The 14,228-nt window shown below is 43.4% G+C and overlaps 1 protein-coding gene across 1 annotated transcript in view; it reads left to right on the forward strand.

Annotated features, from left to right (window-relative positions):
- Window positions 1–14,228, forward strand: part of LOC125466685 (probable pleckstrin homology domain-containing family N member 1) — a 64,902-nt gene that overhangs the window by 14,663 nt on the left and 36,011 nt on the right. Inside the window, exons 2-3 of the mRNA XM_048561547.2 lie at window positions 598–673; window positions 5,728–5,784. Of these exons, the coding sequence (XP_048417504.1) occupies window positions 598–673; window positions 5,728–5,784 (133 nt within the window). The remainder of the gene's footprint in view (window positions 1–597; window positions 674–5,727; window positions 5,785–14,228) is intronic.

The following is a 14,228-nucleotide window of genomic DNA, read 5'->3' on the forward strand; positions in this document are numbered from 1 at the left end:
TAGGTTATCATTATTCGTAGAAACTTGATATTCCCAACTTTCTCAACCTCCACTGTACCATTTGTTAAAAATTAGGTTTGTTCTCAAAAAATAGGGCTATTTCCCTGTTAGTAATGAAATCTGGTGTGATTTAATTTTGTCTTGAATAGCAGTTGATTGGGCATATTGATCAACTTGATGATCTAGTTGGGTAATTACACATTTGTGATGGCTTATGGAATAGTAGGGCTCAATTTATCGAGTTATTTATCACAATTAAGTTGAAACAGATTCTAGAAAATCAATCTCGAGGTTTCTCAAGGGCCATCTTGTTTTCGGGAGCTACTTTATGATTCTCACAGATTCCATCACTAAGGAACACAGCCACACAGTACCACATAAAGAGCATAAAAAGTCAAACTGTGATCACAAAAAAAAATCACAAAATCTCAAACTGTGATCACAAACACAGAAAGTAATGATCCTATATGGCTGTGTTCCTCACTGATGGAATCCATGAGAATCACAGAGTAGCTCCCGAAAACAAGATGCCCTTGAGAAACCTCAAGAAGAGCTCTCAAAAGTTATTAATATGGCCTCTGTTCCTCTCCTTCCTAGGAGATACTCTGCGCCTCCAGTGAGTGGAGAAATTGCCACGCAACAGGAGCTGGATAAATTGATAAATTCTGGGGATGTAAGTGTTCATTACTTTTTGACTTTTGTTTATGTAAGTACCACGAATGAGATGTCATCTACTATCTCTTTCTATACTAGAAAGAGCAGCGCGCACTTACCCGAAGTCTTGTCCAAATCAAGGCACAGATTCTGCCACATGTATAAATCTTTACTCTCTTTCCATAGTGTTGCCAACATAACCCTAAAGCTAACCCTAACCCTAAGCCGAAGCCTAACCCTAACCCTAACCCTGTGGTCCACCGTATGAATTTTCATTGAAATACAAATCTGGCACAATACAATTTTTAATGTTGGCCCTTAATTTAGCTCTATATGTTTCTTCAATTTTCACAATTTTGTGCCCTGGCCATCACTGCCAACTTTGTTGTATTAGCCACACCCCCTCTTTTCAGAAAGGAAGTTGTGGGTTTTCAGTAAAGGGACTTCTGCATTTAGCTTCACTGACACCTCAATGAGAGCACACCATATTGTCAGAGGAGCCATCTTTTGAACCAAGTATTAAGCTGGGGTCTACTAGTGTGGTTTTGTTGGATGCAAAAGATCCTAAAACATTATTCGAAGAAAAACAGGGCTTCTCCTGGGTGTGAGAGAGATAATGGGAACTACAAATGCTGGAGAAGCCAAGATAACAAAGTGTGGGGCTGGATGAACACCAGCAGGCCAAGCAGCATCTCAGGTGCACAAAAGCTGACGTTTCGGGCCTAGACCCTTCATCTTCTGAGGAAGGGTCTAGGCCTGAAACGTCAGCTTTTGTGCTCCTGAGATGCTGCTTGGCCTGCTGTGTTCATCCAGCCCCACACTTCGTTATCTTGGATTCTCCTGGGTGTCATTTCTCCCCTCAGCAACACTAGAAATGTAAACAAGATTTAACTGTGCACCCATCCCACGTGTTGTGGCATCTTACAGTGTGAAAATTGTTTTATACAAAACTATGCTTTATTCATAAAAATATCTTTATTTACATAGTCACTGGAGCAGTTTGATTCTGTACACAGTTTTTAACATACGTAGAACAAACAAATCCAAGGCATTTCTTACCTCTTCAGGACCATATTTACATGCAGTTGAGGTGCTGGGAGGGTCTGATATCTGAATAAATCCACTCTAGCTTCAGCAGAAAGGCCTCAGACAGTGGTCATTCTCCACTGTGGTTTGGCAGCAGTTGTCCCAAGTTTTAGTACATCCCTCAACATGTAGTCCTGGACCTTGGTATGTGCCACTCTGCAACACTTGGTCGAAGTCAACTCCTTGCTCTGGAAGAATAAAATATTTTTGGTAGTCCAAAGAGCATCTTTCACTGCATTGATGGTCCCCCAGGTGCTGTTCGTCTTGGGTGTGTCCTCGGGAGCAAGCCGCAGAGCACAGAGCGGCTCGAGATAAACCTCAGTGAAAACTACTGCACCTTTCGCCAGACTTCCCTTGCAAAGGCACAGCCCAGCAAGAGATGTGTGACAGTCTCTACCTTCCCCCTGCAGCCGCTTCATGGGCAGCAAGTGGTGATGCAGAGCCTTTGGGCATACAAGAAAGATCTCACAGGTAGTGCCCTTCTCACTACCAGCCAAGCGATGTTTTGGTGCTTGTTGGAAAGTTCTGATGATGAGGCATTCTGCCAAATGAATGACAGTGTGCTCAGGGAATAACCCAAGAGGATCTACTCTCTCGTTTTTATGGAAGATCTTGAGGACTCTACACGTTGATCATTTCCTGTTGGACTTGTGGACAAAGGTGTTTCTCTTTGCAAATTACTCCATGAAGGACAGGTGGTACAGAAAGGGCCAAATACGTGGAGATTACCGTGGCACCAAGACCAGTCCCATCCTTTGCAACTGCAGGGACAGGTAGAGCCTCAGCACATAGTGACATTTGGTGTTTGCGTACCAAGGCACAGATTGATGTAGCTGCACAGAAAGGTGGCCATCAGGATGAGGGCAGCATTGGGTATGTTCTTCCCCCTGCTTATTCAGACCTTTGTATATAGAGTCCCTGCAGACATGGTTCATCTTAGGCATCCAGATGAATTTAGAAGACAGCTTGGGTGACTACAATGGCCCAAGTTCAGGGAATGGACCAGAACTGTGCCACATACAACAACAGAGACACCACCTCACAACTGATGACCAGGTTTTTACTTGCAATGGAGAGGAGTAGTGTTCGCATCTACCCAATTTCTGCCTCATCTTGGCAACACACTCCTATCAAGTTTTTGCACATGCCCTGGCCTCTCTGAACCATTTTCCCAGCACTTTCTGATAATCTGTCCTGACAATGAAGTGAATGAAGGATCATTTGGGCCTGTTTAATAGCCTCACTCTTGCTTCAATTACTTGGCTCCCAAGACAAGTTTGAACAGGTCACAGATGCTCATGAATCTGCGCACTGACAGAGAATCTGAGCAGAAAGCAGTGACATTACTCACATTTGAGGAGGCTTTGACCTGCTTGCCTCTGCTACCTGAAACAGTCACCCTTCTCAGGCTTGCATCCTTCCTGATAGATTCAGCAAAGGGTTCTATACAACACACAAACAAGACAAGAGAGATTGGGCAGCCCAGACTGGCGCCAGATCAAATCGGGAAGCATTTTGATTCCTACCCATTGATTGAGACAGTATTAATGATGTTAGTGTAGAGCAGTCCACTCTAATTGTGGATTGCCTTCACAAAGCCCATTTTGGAGGCCATGTCCCACATGTAGTTGTGCGATATTCTGTCAAACACCTTCTTCTTGCCAGGGCTGAGGAGTTAGATGTACACCCTCCTCGTTTCCCATGTAGGCGATGGTATTCGTGATGAATTGAAGGCTCAGAGACCGTCCTGCCCAGTATGGTGCAGGTTTAGTGAGGGTGAATCACCAATCCCAGACCAAACCTGACCCAGTTGGAAATTACCGTGGACAGGATTTTGTAATCCACTTTTACAGTGAAATTGGTCACCAATTTCTAACTCACTCCTTCTCCCACTTCTGCTTGTAGATGAGGGTGATGATACCTTTCCTCATGGATTCACACATGGTACCTGCCAAAAACATATTGTCATACATCTCCAGCAGGTCCTGGCCAACCCAAGTCCCACAGAGCCGAATACGGCTTGGCCTGTAAGCGATCACTTCCAGGAGCTTTATTCTTTTCTAGGGACTTGAGGGCCTTGCAATCCATCCAGAGATAACAGCTGATCCAGTCTTTCCTGCATGCTGTCATCCAGGACCTCTCTGATGGAGGACTGGAAAGACTGGGAGGTCACACTGTCTGTGGTCTTTGTGTTGTACAGTCTGGCATAAAAGGATTTGCTCATCCTCAGTATTTTATTCAGAGATGACGCCACCAAGCTGTCTAGTTCTTTGGGATGCTGAGCAGAGAGTGCTCTTCGGGAACCTTGTGCACCTTCTAGGAGAAAAAACACGAGACCTCTGTTTCCTTCCGCACCACAGTGCAGACCCCGGATAGGAAGATTATCTGAGAGGCCTCGAAGACACCTCCTGGCAATCCTCTGTGACATTGACCCCCATCGTCTGCAGCAGGAGTAGGTTATGCATTTTTGTTTTTGGAGTTTGGACAGTTTTCCCCATCTGTCTCTCACCTTCTGTACATGTTTGAGGATAAAGAAGCCCTTGATGTGCCCCTTGGCTGTTTCCCACAGATCTGATGGAGACTCAAAGAGAGGTTCCATGGTTCTCCAACCTGTGAAATCCCTTTTCAGCACCGCAATGTTTTCTAGGGCCGGCCATTTCATGTTCAGCTTCCACGTTCCCTCGCTGGCCTACTGGTCGTCACGTAGGTGGCAGTCAGCCAGCAGGCTGCAGTGGTCAGAGAAGAACACCGGCTTGACTTTGGTGGATCTGGCTGAGGACATTCTGATCGCAAACAGGAAGTCTGCCCTTGAGTGGATAGACCTGTCTCACTGAGACCAGTCGGATCTACACTGCACTCCGTCTGAAGGGGTGCTTAAGACATCATGCAGCTTGGCAACTTTAACTGTTTCCATCGGGAATCTCGACATGGCGTCTGCTTTGCTGTCAGCCGCTCTGGACCATCTATCTATATCGATGATGTAGTTAGAGACTCCGGCCAGATTGACCGGCCTGGGCATCACCAGCAGCAGTGCGAGCAAGCCTCTGAGTCTTTACCATTGGGATGTAGATGTTAATTAGTCTCCTGAGAGCGTTCCTGTACATAACGTCCGCTACAAGGGTTGCCTGCCCCAACACCTCCCTCACATCAGAGATGGTGAAGTTGCCTTGACACAACAAAATACCCAGGTGTGAAAATTGGCAATTGTTACCTCCCAACCAAATTGAACGCCCGTGGATCCACAAGCTTGACAATTTCCTGTAGCTGCTGAAGTGTGGTATCCTACAGTCCTGCAGATACAGGAGGTTCACTTTGATGTTAGCCAGGTAAGCCAATATGGAAAAGCATTGCGTGGTAAATTTGATGCTACTAATGCTGGTAATTTTAAAACCCATTTTGAGAGTTTGTAGAATTCCCAGTAGACCCAACATCCATTCACCCACATTCACTGGGGGATGTCCTTGCATCGTCATGATGCGGGTGAGCTGTTGGACACTCCCATTGCTGAGGTAGCCATCCTGTTCCTCCCTGGGGGCATTGACCTGATCCAGTGTCATCCGTGCAAGGAAAAAAACCCCAGGAAATTCCACTTCAGACTCCAAGATGACTATATGATGTAAGTCGCGTGATTTCTCGGGCTGCCTTGCCTTCGGAAGACGTTACTTAATATATACATTTTACAAGCCACTCCCATTACTATCAGCTTGCCTCAGTTGATTGTACTCTTACCTTAGTAGGTCACAGGTTTGATTCCACATTGCCAATACAGAGTTCAACAATTGGAGAATGCCAGGCACAATGTGCCCCATCACATCAATTTAAACAATTTTTCAGGATAGGCTGCTGTAACCTGCAATGAGAAATTTGACAAAATCACTCTGTAGAAGTAAATATTAGATTTCTGTGCTTTCAGAATGGTGAACCGAGAATGACTATTCGTTCAAAACCATTTAATTGGATTATTCCTCCAATCTATTTGTCTTTCAGAATCAATTTTCTGCAAGTGACCCTTTATTGGAGAGCCAGTTAGAAGAATTATCGAAGGTAAGGTGATCTTAAAAAGGTTCTGCCTCACTTTCTTATTTACTTCTGAAACATTTGTTGTGAATAATCCTAAGATCTCATTTTGAAGTTCCTTTGAAGTGCCTGAGTTGAATTCCCTCTCTAAGCTGACAGCTTGGCCTTAGTGTTGTGGTTTAAAAACTTTTTATTAGATTGCAAATTCTGATAGCCTTTCTCTATGGGAAGGATTCTCTAAAGGTGAAATGGAGAAATTTGGCAAATTCCAGGCCCGGACTAATTTTGAAATCTTAGTTTTTGAAAGGCCAAGGAAGTAACTCCCCTTTATACTGTTTATCAAAGTAACATCAAGAATCAAACTGGGAGAGACTTACATTGAAACATTTCCCATAAGGCAGGTAAAAAGTATATGACATTCTTAAGAAAATAATCAAGAATGCAGACTGTCATTTTGTCACATTGTATTATATTCTGTCACTGTGTGCTCTGTCTAATGAACATTAATTCCAGTGATAAAGTGCCACATAAAAGCATGCTGATAAAATTGAAGGCCATTGAGTTGAAGGAAAACCAGTAGGATGAATACAAAATTGGCTGAGTGACAGGAAATCGAAAGTCGTGATGCATATTTATTTTTCAATATCAAGGTATCAATTGACCAAGGATTGTTTTGTTAAAGTCTATATCAATGACATCACCTCTTTCAGGTTTTCATAAAAAGCAAATGACTCAGAACTTAGAAAACCTTTGAATGGAAAGAGGACAGTGACAGACCTGAAAAAGACAGAGGCAGCTATTTGAATGGGATGATGGGAGAAATTTAGTGCGGAGAAGCCTGAAGACATAGATTTTGGTGGAAAGACTGAGGAAAGTCAAGATAGAAAATGGGTGTGTTCTGAAGGGGCAGTAGGAGCAGAGGAACCTGGGGTTTAGTTACATAGGTTATTGAAGATGACAGGCCTATTTTGATTAAGAAGGTATATTGGAGCCTGGCCTCTATTAGGAGAGATATAGGGTTCTAAATCAACAAAGTTATTATGTGGTACATGGCAAAATCTGCCCCTCTGCCAGCATAGAATACATTGTGGTTGTGTTAATCGGAGCCCTCTGAGATGCCTTAAGTATATAACATTCATTGTCACCATTCTTTACTAAGTTAATGATATCAAGTAGCAATGGATGACCACATTAACACTTCAGATTCAATTTTGATAAAAAGTATGTTTTTTACATAGTACTTAATAGCCACTAAAAGTAGACCTGGAAGACTGCTCTGTCATTCGAGAGAGATAAAACTGGTGGTGGTGATTTAACCAAAAGGTCATTTGCTTCAGGTATGGGGCAGGATTGAGGTCAGAATCTTCATGGTGACCTTAGCTACACACAGGAATTGAGCCCATGCTGTTGGTATCACTTTACACCACAAACCTGCTTTCCAGCCAACTGAGCTAACCACTTTATGAGAATATCCACTATGCTCCCTCCACTAAGTCCCAAAATTTTATACCTGAAAGCCGAATGTACTTTAATCTTCATTTTGTTCACTCATAAACTCTCCCAATGTAAACACATTTCCCATTAGTTTCCATGAACTCTTTCTCTTAAACTGTGTTTTAAATAAATTATCATGGCTGCACCAATATTTAGAAGTTAACCTTTAAACACCTTCAGACACTATGCCACTAGTTCAAAATGCAAAAACACAAAATAAGTTATTTTTAAATATCTACAAATTACACACCTTATATCACAACAGGCAGAAAGTTAGAGAACTGGAGGACAGAGATTTTGGCGAAATAACCAGAGGTGACATGAGGATTTTTTTTTGCAGTGAGTAGTTAGAATGTTTAAATCAATAGTGGCTTTCAAAAGAGAGTTAGATAATTGAGATGAGAACAAATTTGCAAGGCTATGAGGAAAAAGACAGGGAAGTTGGATTTGATGACATGTTCTACAAAGATATGGCATAGATATGATGAGCCAAATGCCTTCCTTTATACCAGTGTCACTCTATGATTCTTCGTAGCTCTGTGATGAATCAATTGAACTTTGCCAGAACAGCAGTCATAGACTGGATGCCGCGTCAGTAAGGAGGGAACAGACTTGACCAATGTTCCTGTTCTTTGTTCCTATTCTTTTGGATTTTGTACAGCTGTGGGTGTTGGGTCAGGTCTTGTTTGTGAGTGATGATCTTGTTTAAGAGCCTTCTCACCAGACAAAAATTAGTGCCCAGAGGATGTCATTGGCTTCAGGAGAGGAAGATTGAAAGATTGGAAATGTGCACAGAAAATGTGGGAGCAACTCAGCAGGACTGGCAACAGCTGCGGAGTGAGAAACAGAGTTACCATTTCAAATCTAGTTTGAGAAGAAGGCAGCTCTGCAGAAGGGTCATCCTGGGCTCAAAACATTAAACCTATTTCACTTTCCAGGTTTTATGTTTTGAGCCCAGGATGACCCTTCTGCAGAGCTGTCTCCTTCTCATATTAAATTTGAAATGGTAACTCTGTTTCTCGCTCCGCAGATGTTGCGAGGCCTGCTGCGTTTCTCCAGCATTCTCCATGTTTGTTTTAAGCATCCACAATATTTTGCTTTAATTGAAAAAACAGAGGAGGGCAAATAAGCAGAATTCCAAAATCCATTTCTTCAATATATATATATAGCATCCATCAACCGGCTACTACCCATAATTTCTGTAATTGTCAAACTTGGGCCTCCCATATATCTCTGATTCAAACTCTGCCACCAGGGGACCCAACATTCTAGAATGCCCTCCTGAAACCTCTCCACATGTGTGTCCTCTTTTAACACTTCTTAAAACCTGTGTCACTGACAGTACTTTTGGCCATGTGCCCTAGTTACTTCCTTACATTTGTCACAGTGTCAAACTTTGTTTTATAGTTGCTTGCGTGAAGCACCTTTGGACTTCTATCCATGTTAAAGATGCTGTACCAATGCATGTTGTTGCTGTTCTAGTTTAAGAACAAGTGTCAAAGAGTTTAACATCAGCTGATGAGACACCCCATTATGGCTCCACTGCAGGGCTGTTACTTTATAACACGGTGGACTGAAGACAGCTTTTCTATACTGACCTATATAAAAATATTATCATACCTCTGGAGCAGGTGGAACTTGAAGCCAGGCCTCCTGGCACAGAGGTAGGGACACACCACTTCTCCACAAGAGTTCTTGACAACTGCGTGTATTTAAGCTGATTTTGCTGTTTGCCTTCTTAACATGTTGTAAAAGTAAGTGGTTCTGAAAGGGTTCATGTTGAAGACCACATTGCATTCTACCCAGCTGGACAATATCACAAGGACTTGAGTGGGGAAAGGCAGATGTCTCTGGATGTTGAAGGAGACAGACTGACCATTGAGGTCTCCTCGTAATCTTGGTAACAATGTCTATCATCCAGTATAACATGGCTAGATGCAATGAATGACATCCTGCTCCAAGACAAATAGCCTCATTGATCCATAGACTCCCTACAGTGTGGAAGCAGGTGGGGTTTCCCTGGCCACATTAGATGAAGCAGCATCTGTAGACCCCAACCCAAAAGGACAATGATGGCAGTGAATCTCCCTTATGGCATTGAAGGACCCAACTGCCTCATACACCTCTGCACCAGCAGCGGGTGTCTGGCAATTCAGTTTAACCACATTATTACATCAGACACCACTTCATGTGCAGCAGCATTTTTCCACAAACAACATCACCTTAAAAAACATGCAGAGAAAGTTTCCATCTTTAGGCCTTCTCGCAGACAACTTCTTGACACCATTTGCTGTGGCTTCCGGTGTGGGGAGGCTGAGAATTGTCTCTGTTGCTCAGCTGCGCTCCCTGGTGGTCAGTCACAGATATTTCCTGCAGTTTGCTGCACACTCTGCCTCACCCACTGGTGAATATTATAGCCCAGATTGCTCAATGACCATTAAACTATTTCTGAAGCACAGATGGGAGTTGTGCATGGAGACCTTGCAAAATTCCCATCATACTAAGCTCTGAAGGAATTGCGTGGAAAGTTAAACATTCCACTGAGCAATTAATTCCCCTTTGTCCGTAACAATCTGTAAATATCCATTTAAACCAGAGACTTTGGAGGATTCCATTGGAAATCAGTAAATAATCATTCAGATAAAGTTAAACTATTAAATACACAGCCTAATTCCTGCATGACTATTCATCCAATTCCCTCTTTAATCCCTCAGCTACACCACCCTCAGACCCCTCACAAGCCTCGATCCAACACCCACCTACCCCCATCCCAACGTCTCCACTGGAACTGATACTCTCCCTATTCTGGCATTAACATCTTCCCCATTTTCCATCCACTCCAGAGATAACCTCAACACCAATAGCCCCCTCCAACCCAACTCCCACCACCACCACCACCCAGGCTGACACCAGCTCCTGACCCTATCACCTTCCATTACCATCTGACCTCCACCTCCACAGGACCTAACCTTTCCTCTTCTCTCAAGACACAACTCACTCTCCACCACCAAATTTGACTACGCACTCCTAACCTCAGCAAGCTGACTCTTTTGTCCCAACCTCCCACTGAGCACAATATCTCCTGCTTGTCATGGCCTACCCTAAACACTCAATTACTTATTTGACTTCTTGCCAGCTGACCCTTGGCATCCTATCTACCTAGCATCTTATTCATCTGTTACTTTACCCATGACATCCATGCACCCTATCCATTTGGCAACCCAGTCCTGACACCCTAACCATACCTAACACACTACGCCCAACCACTTGGCACTTTACCTACATTATACCTTAACCCCTACCCACTTAGCACTCCTGACACCATAACCTCACATTTACTTGATGTACTTCCTGTTTCGAGAGTGTTGTTCGAGTGGCTGTCTGTGAAATAAAACAAAAAAACGGCCAAAATCCGAATCAGAAACAAAAGTTGCTGGATCTGCAGAGTTTTTCCAGCAATTTGAGTTTTTGTGACACTCTGTGAACACTGAGCCTTTAAATGACAGAATACAGCAACTGAATGCTGTCGAAAAAGGAGTGAGTTACTCTTCCTCAAATGTTCTTTTCTCTGAGGAACCGGTCAAAATGGAACTACAGCTCTACACTCTTGAAGGAGGCCTGATTAGAATCCTTTGTCGGCAATCTTTTGTTGTGTAAAAGGGAGTAACGGATTGTCACTTCTTGGAAAATTGAACACGATGAGTCCCTCACAATTACAAAGGGAGGGACTGTAGCAATGGGATCATGTTATTGGACCAATAATTGAAAGGTGTGGACTAATGCTTAGTGGACAAGAGTTCAAATTTTGCTACAGCATCTATGGGAATTTGAATTAACTTAAACATTTAGATGTAAGATTTTTTATATTTAGTTTGTCTTGTAATGTGCAGGCAAATATGGGGGACGAGTTAACACTGAGAAGCACAACGTCACCACACATGATGCCATCTTTGGCACAAGATAGCTCGGTACAAAATCTTAGTTACAGAAATAGAGAAATAAAGAAATAAGTTAAAACATTCAGTACGACAGTCTTCTTAGCATAAAAGTAGAAAAATAAAGAAATAAAGTGTCAATCATTATAGTCCTTCCTTGAGCCATGGGCCTGAAGATGCTCCAAGCTGGGCTCCCCCAAGAGGGGTCACTGTCCCCAGCGCTGGGCTCACGTCTCCCCACGACGGGCTAAGACTCGCCCAGGTATGCTAGATATTGTTGCTGCTCGTAAGGCGTTGGCCCTGACCTCCACATTGCAGTTACATAATAAATCTGGGATAAAATCATAGTCTGATCATGCAGCCACCATGTTAGCATTAAAACTTTTCGAATGCACTCATGTTGCTCCCTCATTGGGGAAAATCTGACGCTTGATTCCGTACCAACTGCACTGAAATGCCAATCAGTTGTATGAAACCATCATGGATGGAAAATCTATGTGTCCCCGCCCACTACAGGCTGCAACAGTACAAGACAATTGCTCACCACTGCCTTCTCGAAGCAATAATGTTGATCAGGCCAGTGATTCCCACAAAAGATATGTTTTTGTTTTCTTTAACATGAAGGGGAGGGGAAGCTTGCAAAAATATTCCTAAAGGGGAAACCCATGTTGTGACTAATTGTAGGTGCTTTGCAAATTAGTATGAAATGTTTGCTGTGCTTCTACTTCTGTGACCCTGTTGTTATTCATTCACTAGATGCGGGTGTTACAAGGTAGATCAACATTTATTGCTCATCCCTAATTGCCCAGAGGGTTACTGTATAAATCCCTATTGCGTGGAAGCAGTCCAGACCAGCCAGTAAGTCCACATCAACCCTTCCGAAGAGCATCCCACCCAGATCCATCCCCTTACCCAATCCCTGTAACTCTACATTGCCCATGGCTGACCCACATAGGCTGCACATCCCCAGATACTACAGGCAATTTATCATGGTCAACATACTCAACCTCCATATCCTTGGAATGTGGGAGGAAATCCACACAGACACAGGGAGAATGTGCAAACTCCACACAATCAACCAAGGGTGGAATCGAGCCAAGGTCCCTATTGCTATGTGACAGCAGTGCTAACCACTGAGCCACTGTGCTGCTTATTAAGAGTCAACCACATTGCTGTGGCTCTGAAGTCACATGTAGGCCAGACCAGGTAAGGATGGCAGTTTCCTTCCCTAAAGGACATTAGTGAACCAGATGGGTTTTTCCAACAATCGACAATGGTTTTGTGGTCATCTCAGACTCTTAATTCCAGATTTTTATTGAATTCAAACTTCTGCTATGGTGTTATTTGAACCCAGGCCCCCAGATCATTACTTGGTTTTTCGGATTAATAGTCTACCAATGATACCACTAAGCTACTTCTACAGAAATTAATAAAAAGGAAACACCTGCTTCATGGGCTCAGTTCAGTTCATGTTTAACTAGTCGAGTCATTTTAATGACCCCAAGCTGGGAATTGCCTAAAGATGGCTGTGGGGAAATCAGTCTGACTTCAAGGATTCTGCCAAGTATCCTATTGGCTGCCTACAACCCTGCAGCTAGAAGACCCACCTAACATTGAACATGTTTATCAGGCTTTTTGCAATCTCAGCACCTCCTGTGGCATTCTGCAGCCAATTGTGTACACTTTTTCAAGTGCAATCTCTGTTATAGTATAAAACATGTCAAGCAACTTGAAAACAGAAAAATCCCACCAACGATAATGCCCAAATCATCTAGCTTCTTCTCAATAATGTTGGCTACGGGATAAAGATTGACTGGGCTCTCTGAATGGACTCCCCTGCTAATCTTTAAAGTAATGCCATGGGATATTTTGCATCCATCTGAGAAGACAGACAGGCATTTAATATCCCCTCTGAAATATGCCATCTCATGCAGCGCAACATTGGAGCATTGGCCAGGGCATTGTATTCGTGTCTTCACAGTGGAGTTTGAAACATCAAACCTCCCAAGTCAGAGGGGAGAGCACTCCTCACTAATCCTATTATAGCTGTAGTTCTTGCCACTGATTAGTGACAATTGGTTCGATCTGGCACTGAGGATGAGGCCTGTAGTGATTGAAACAAGATTGGCAGGTGGATCTCATTGAAGATGAGCTCCCTGATTGGGGTTTTCACCCTGGGTCAATCAGGGAGTCCTGGATGGCAGATATAAACAGGAGTCTCAGGGATTCTCCTCATGCTATAAACTGGCTCTAAACAAGCTTGTCAGATTCCATGTACTATGCATGTGTAAATAAAGGGTGACAGAATACCAGGCTGCGTGGAGTTATTTCAGGGCCAATATTTTTATTGCAATTTTATTTTGTCAATTTTGCACTCAATTAGTGAGGAGTTCTCGAAGTTGATTGCTGAAGAAGATCTATTGTGGCACAATAATGCAACCCCTATCTCTGAGACATAGATTCAAATCCCATCTGTTCCAGAGGTGTGTATTAACATCACTGAACAGTTGATTTAGGGTAAAAAAAAAATGAAGACATTGACAGTAGAGTAACACTGTTTCTACTTAGCTTCATCTCTGTTCCTCGACCATTAACTTCCCTGCATCTGTGCAACAGGTTTCTCCCTTTCCACATCCGTCATCCTGTCCCTTATCGAACTGTGGAGGCCAATTTAGTAACAATGAATGCTAACAAGGTATGCAAAAACACCACCACCACGTTAAACATTCAATCCCTCCATCCCGATTATAGTGGCAATAGTGGATGCGATCTACAAGGTTTACTGGAGCAACTCACCAAGCCTCCCTTGACATCACCCTACAAATCCATAATCTTGACCAACCAGAAGGGCAAGGGTAGCAGATACTTGGGAAACGCCCACTCCAAACCGTCCATCCTGACTTGGGACCCTATCACCAATCTTTTACCAATGGTGGTGGGGAGAGTGGGTGGGGGTGGGGGTGTCAAATTCCTGGAACTGCCGTCCTAACCGCTGGAGCACATCACATGGGCTGCAGCAGTTCACGAAGGCACCTCTCATTG

This window comes from Stegostoma tigrinum, chromosome 28, assembly GCF_030684315.1.
Source record: "Stegostoma tigrinum isolate sSteTig4 chromosome 28, sSteTig4.hap1, whole genome shotgun sequence".
NCBI lineage: Eukaryota > Metazoa > Chordata > Chondrichthyes > Orectolobiformes > Stegostomatidae > Stegostoma > Stegostoma tigrinum.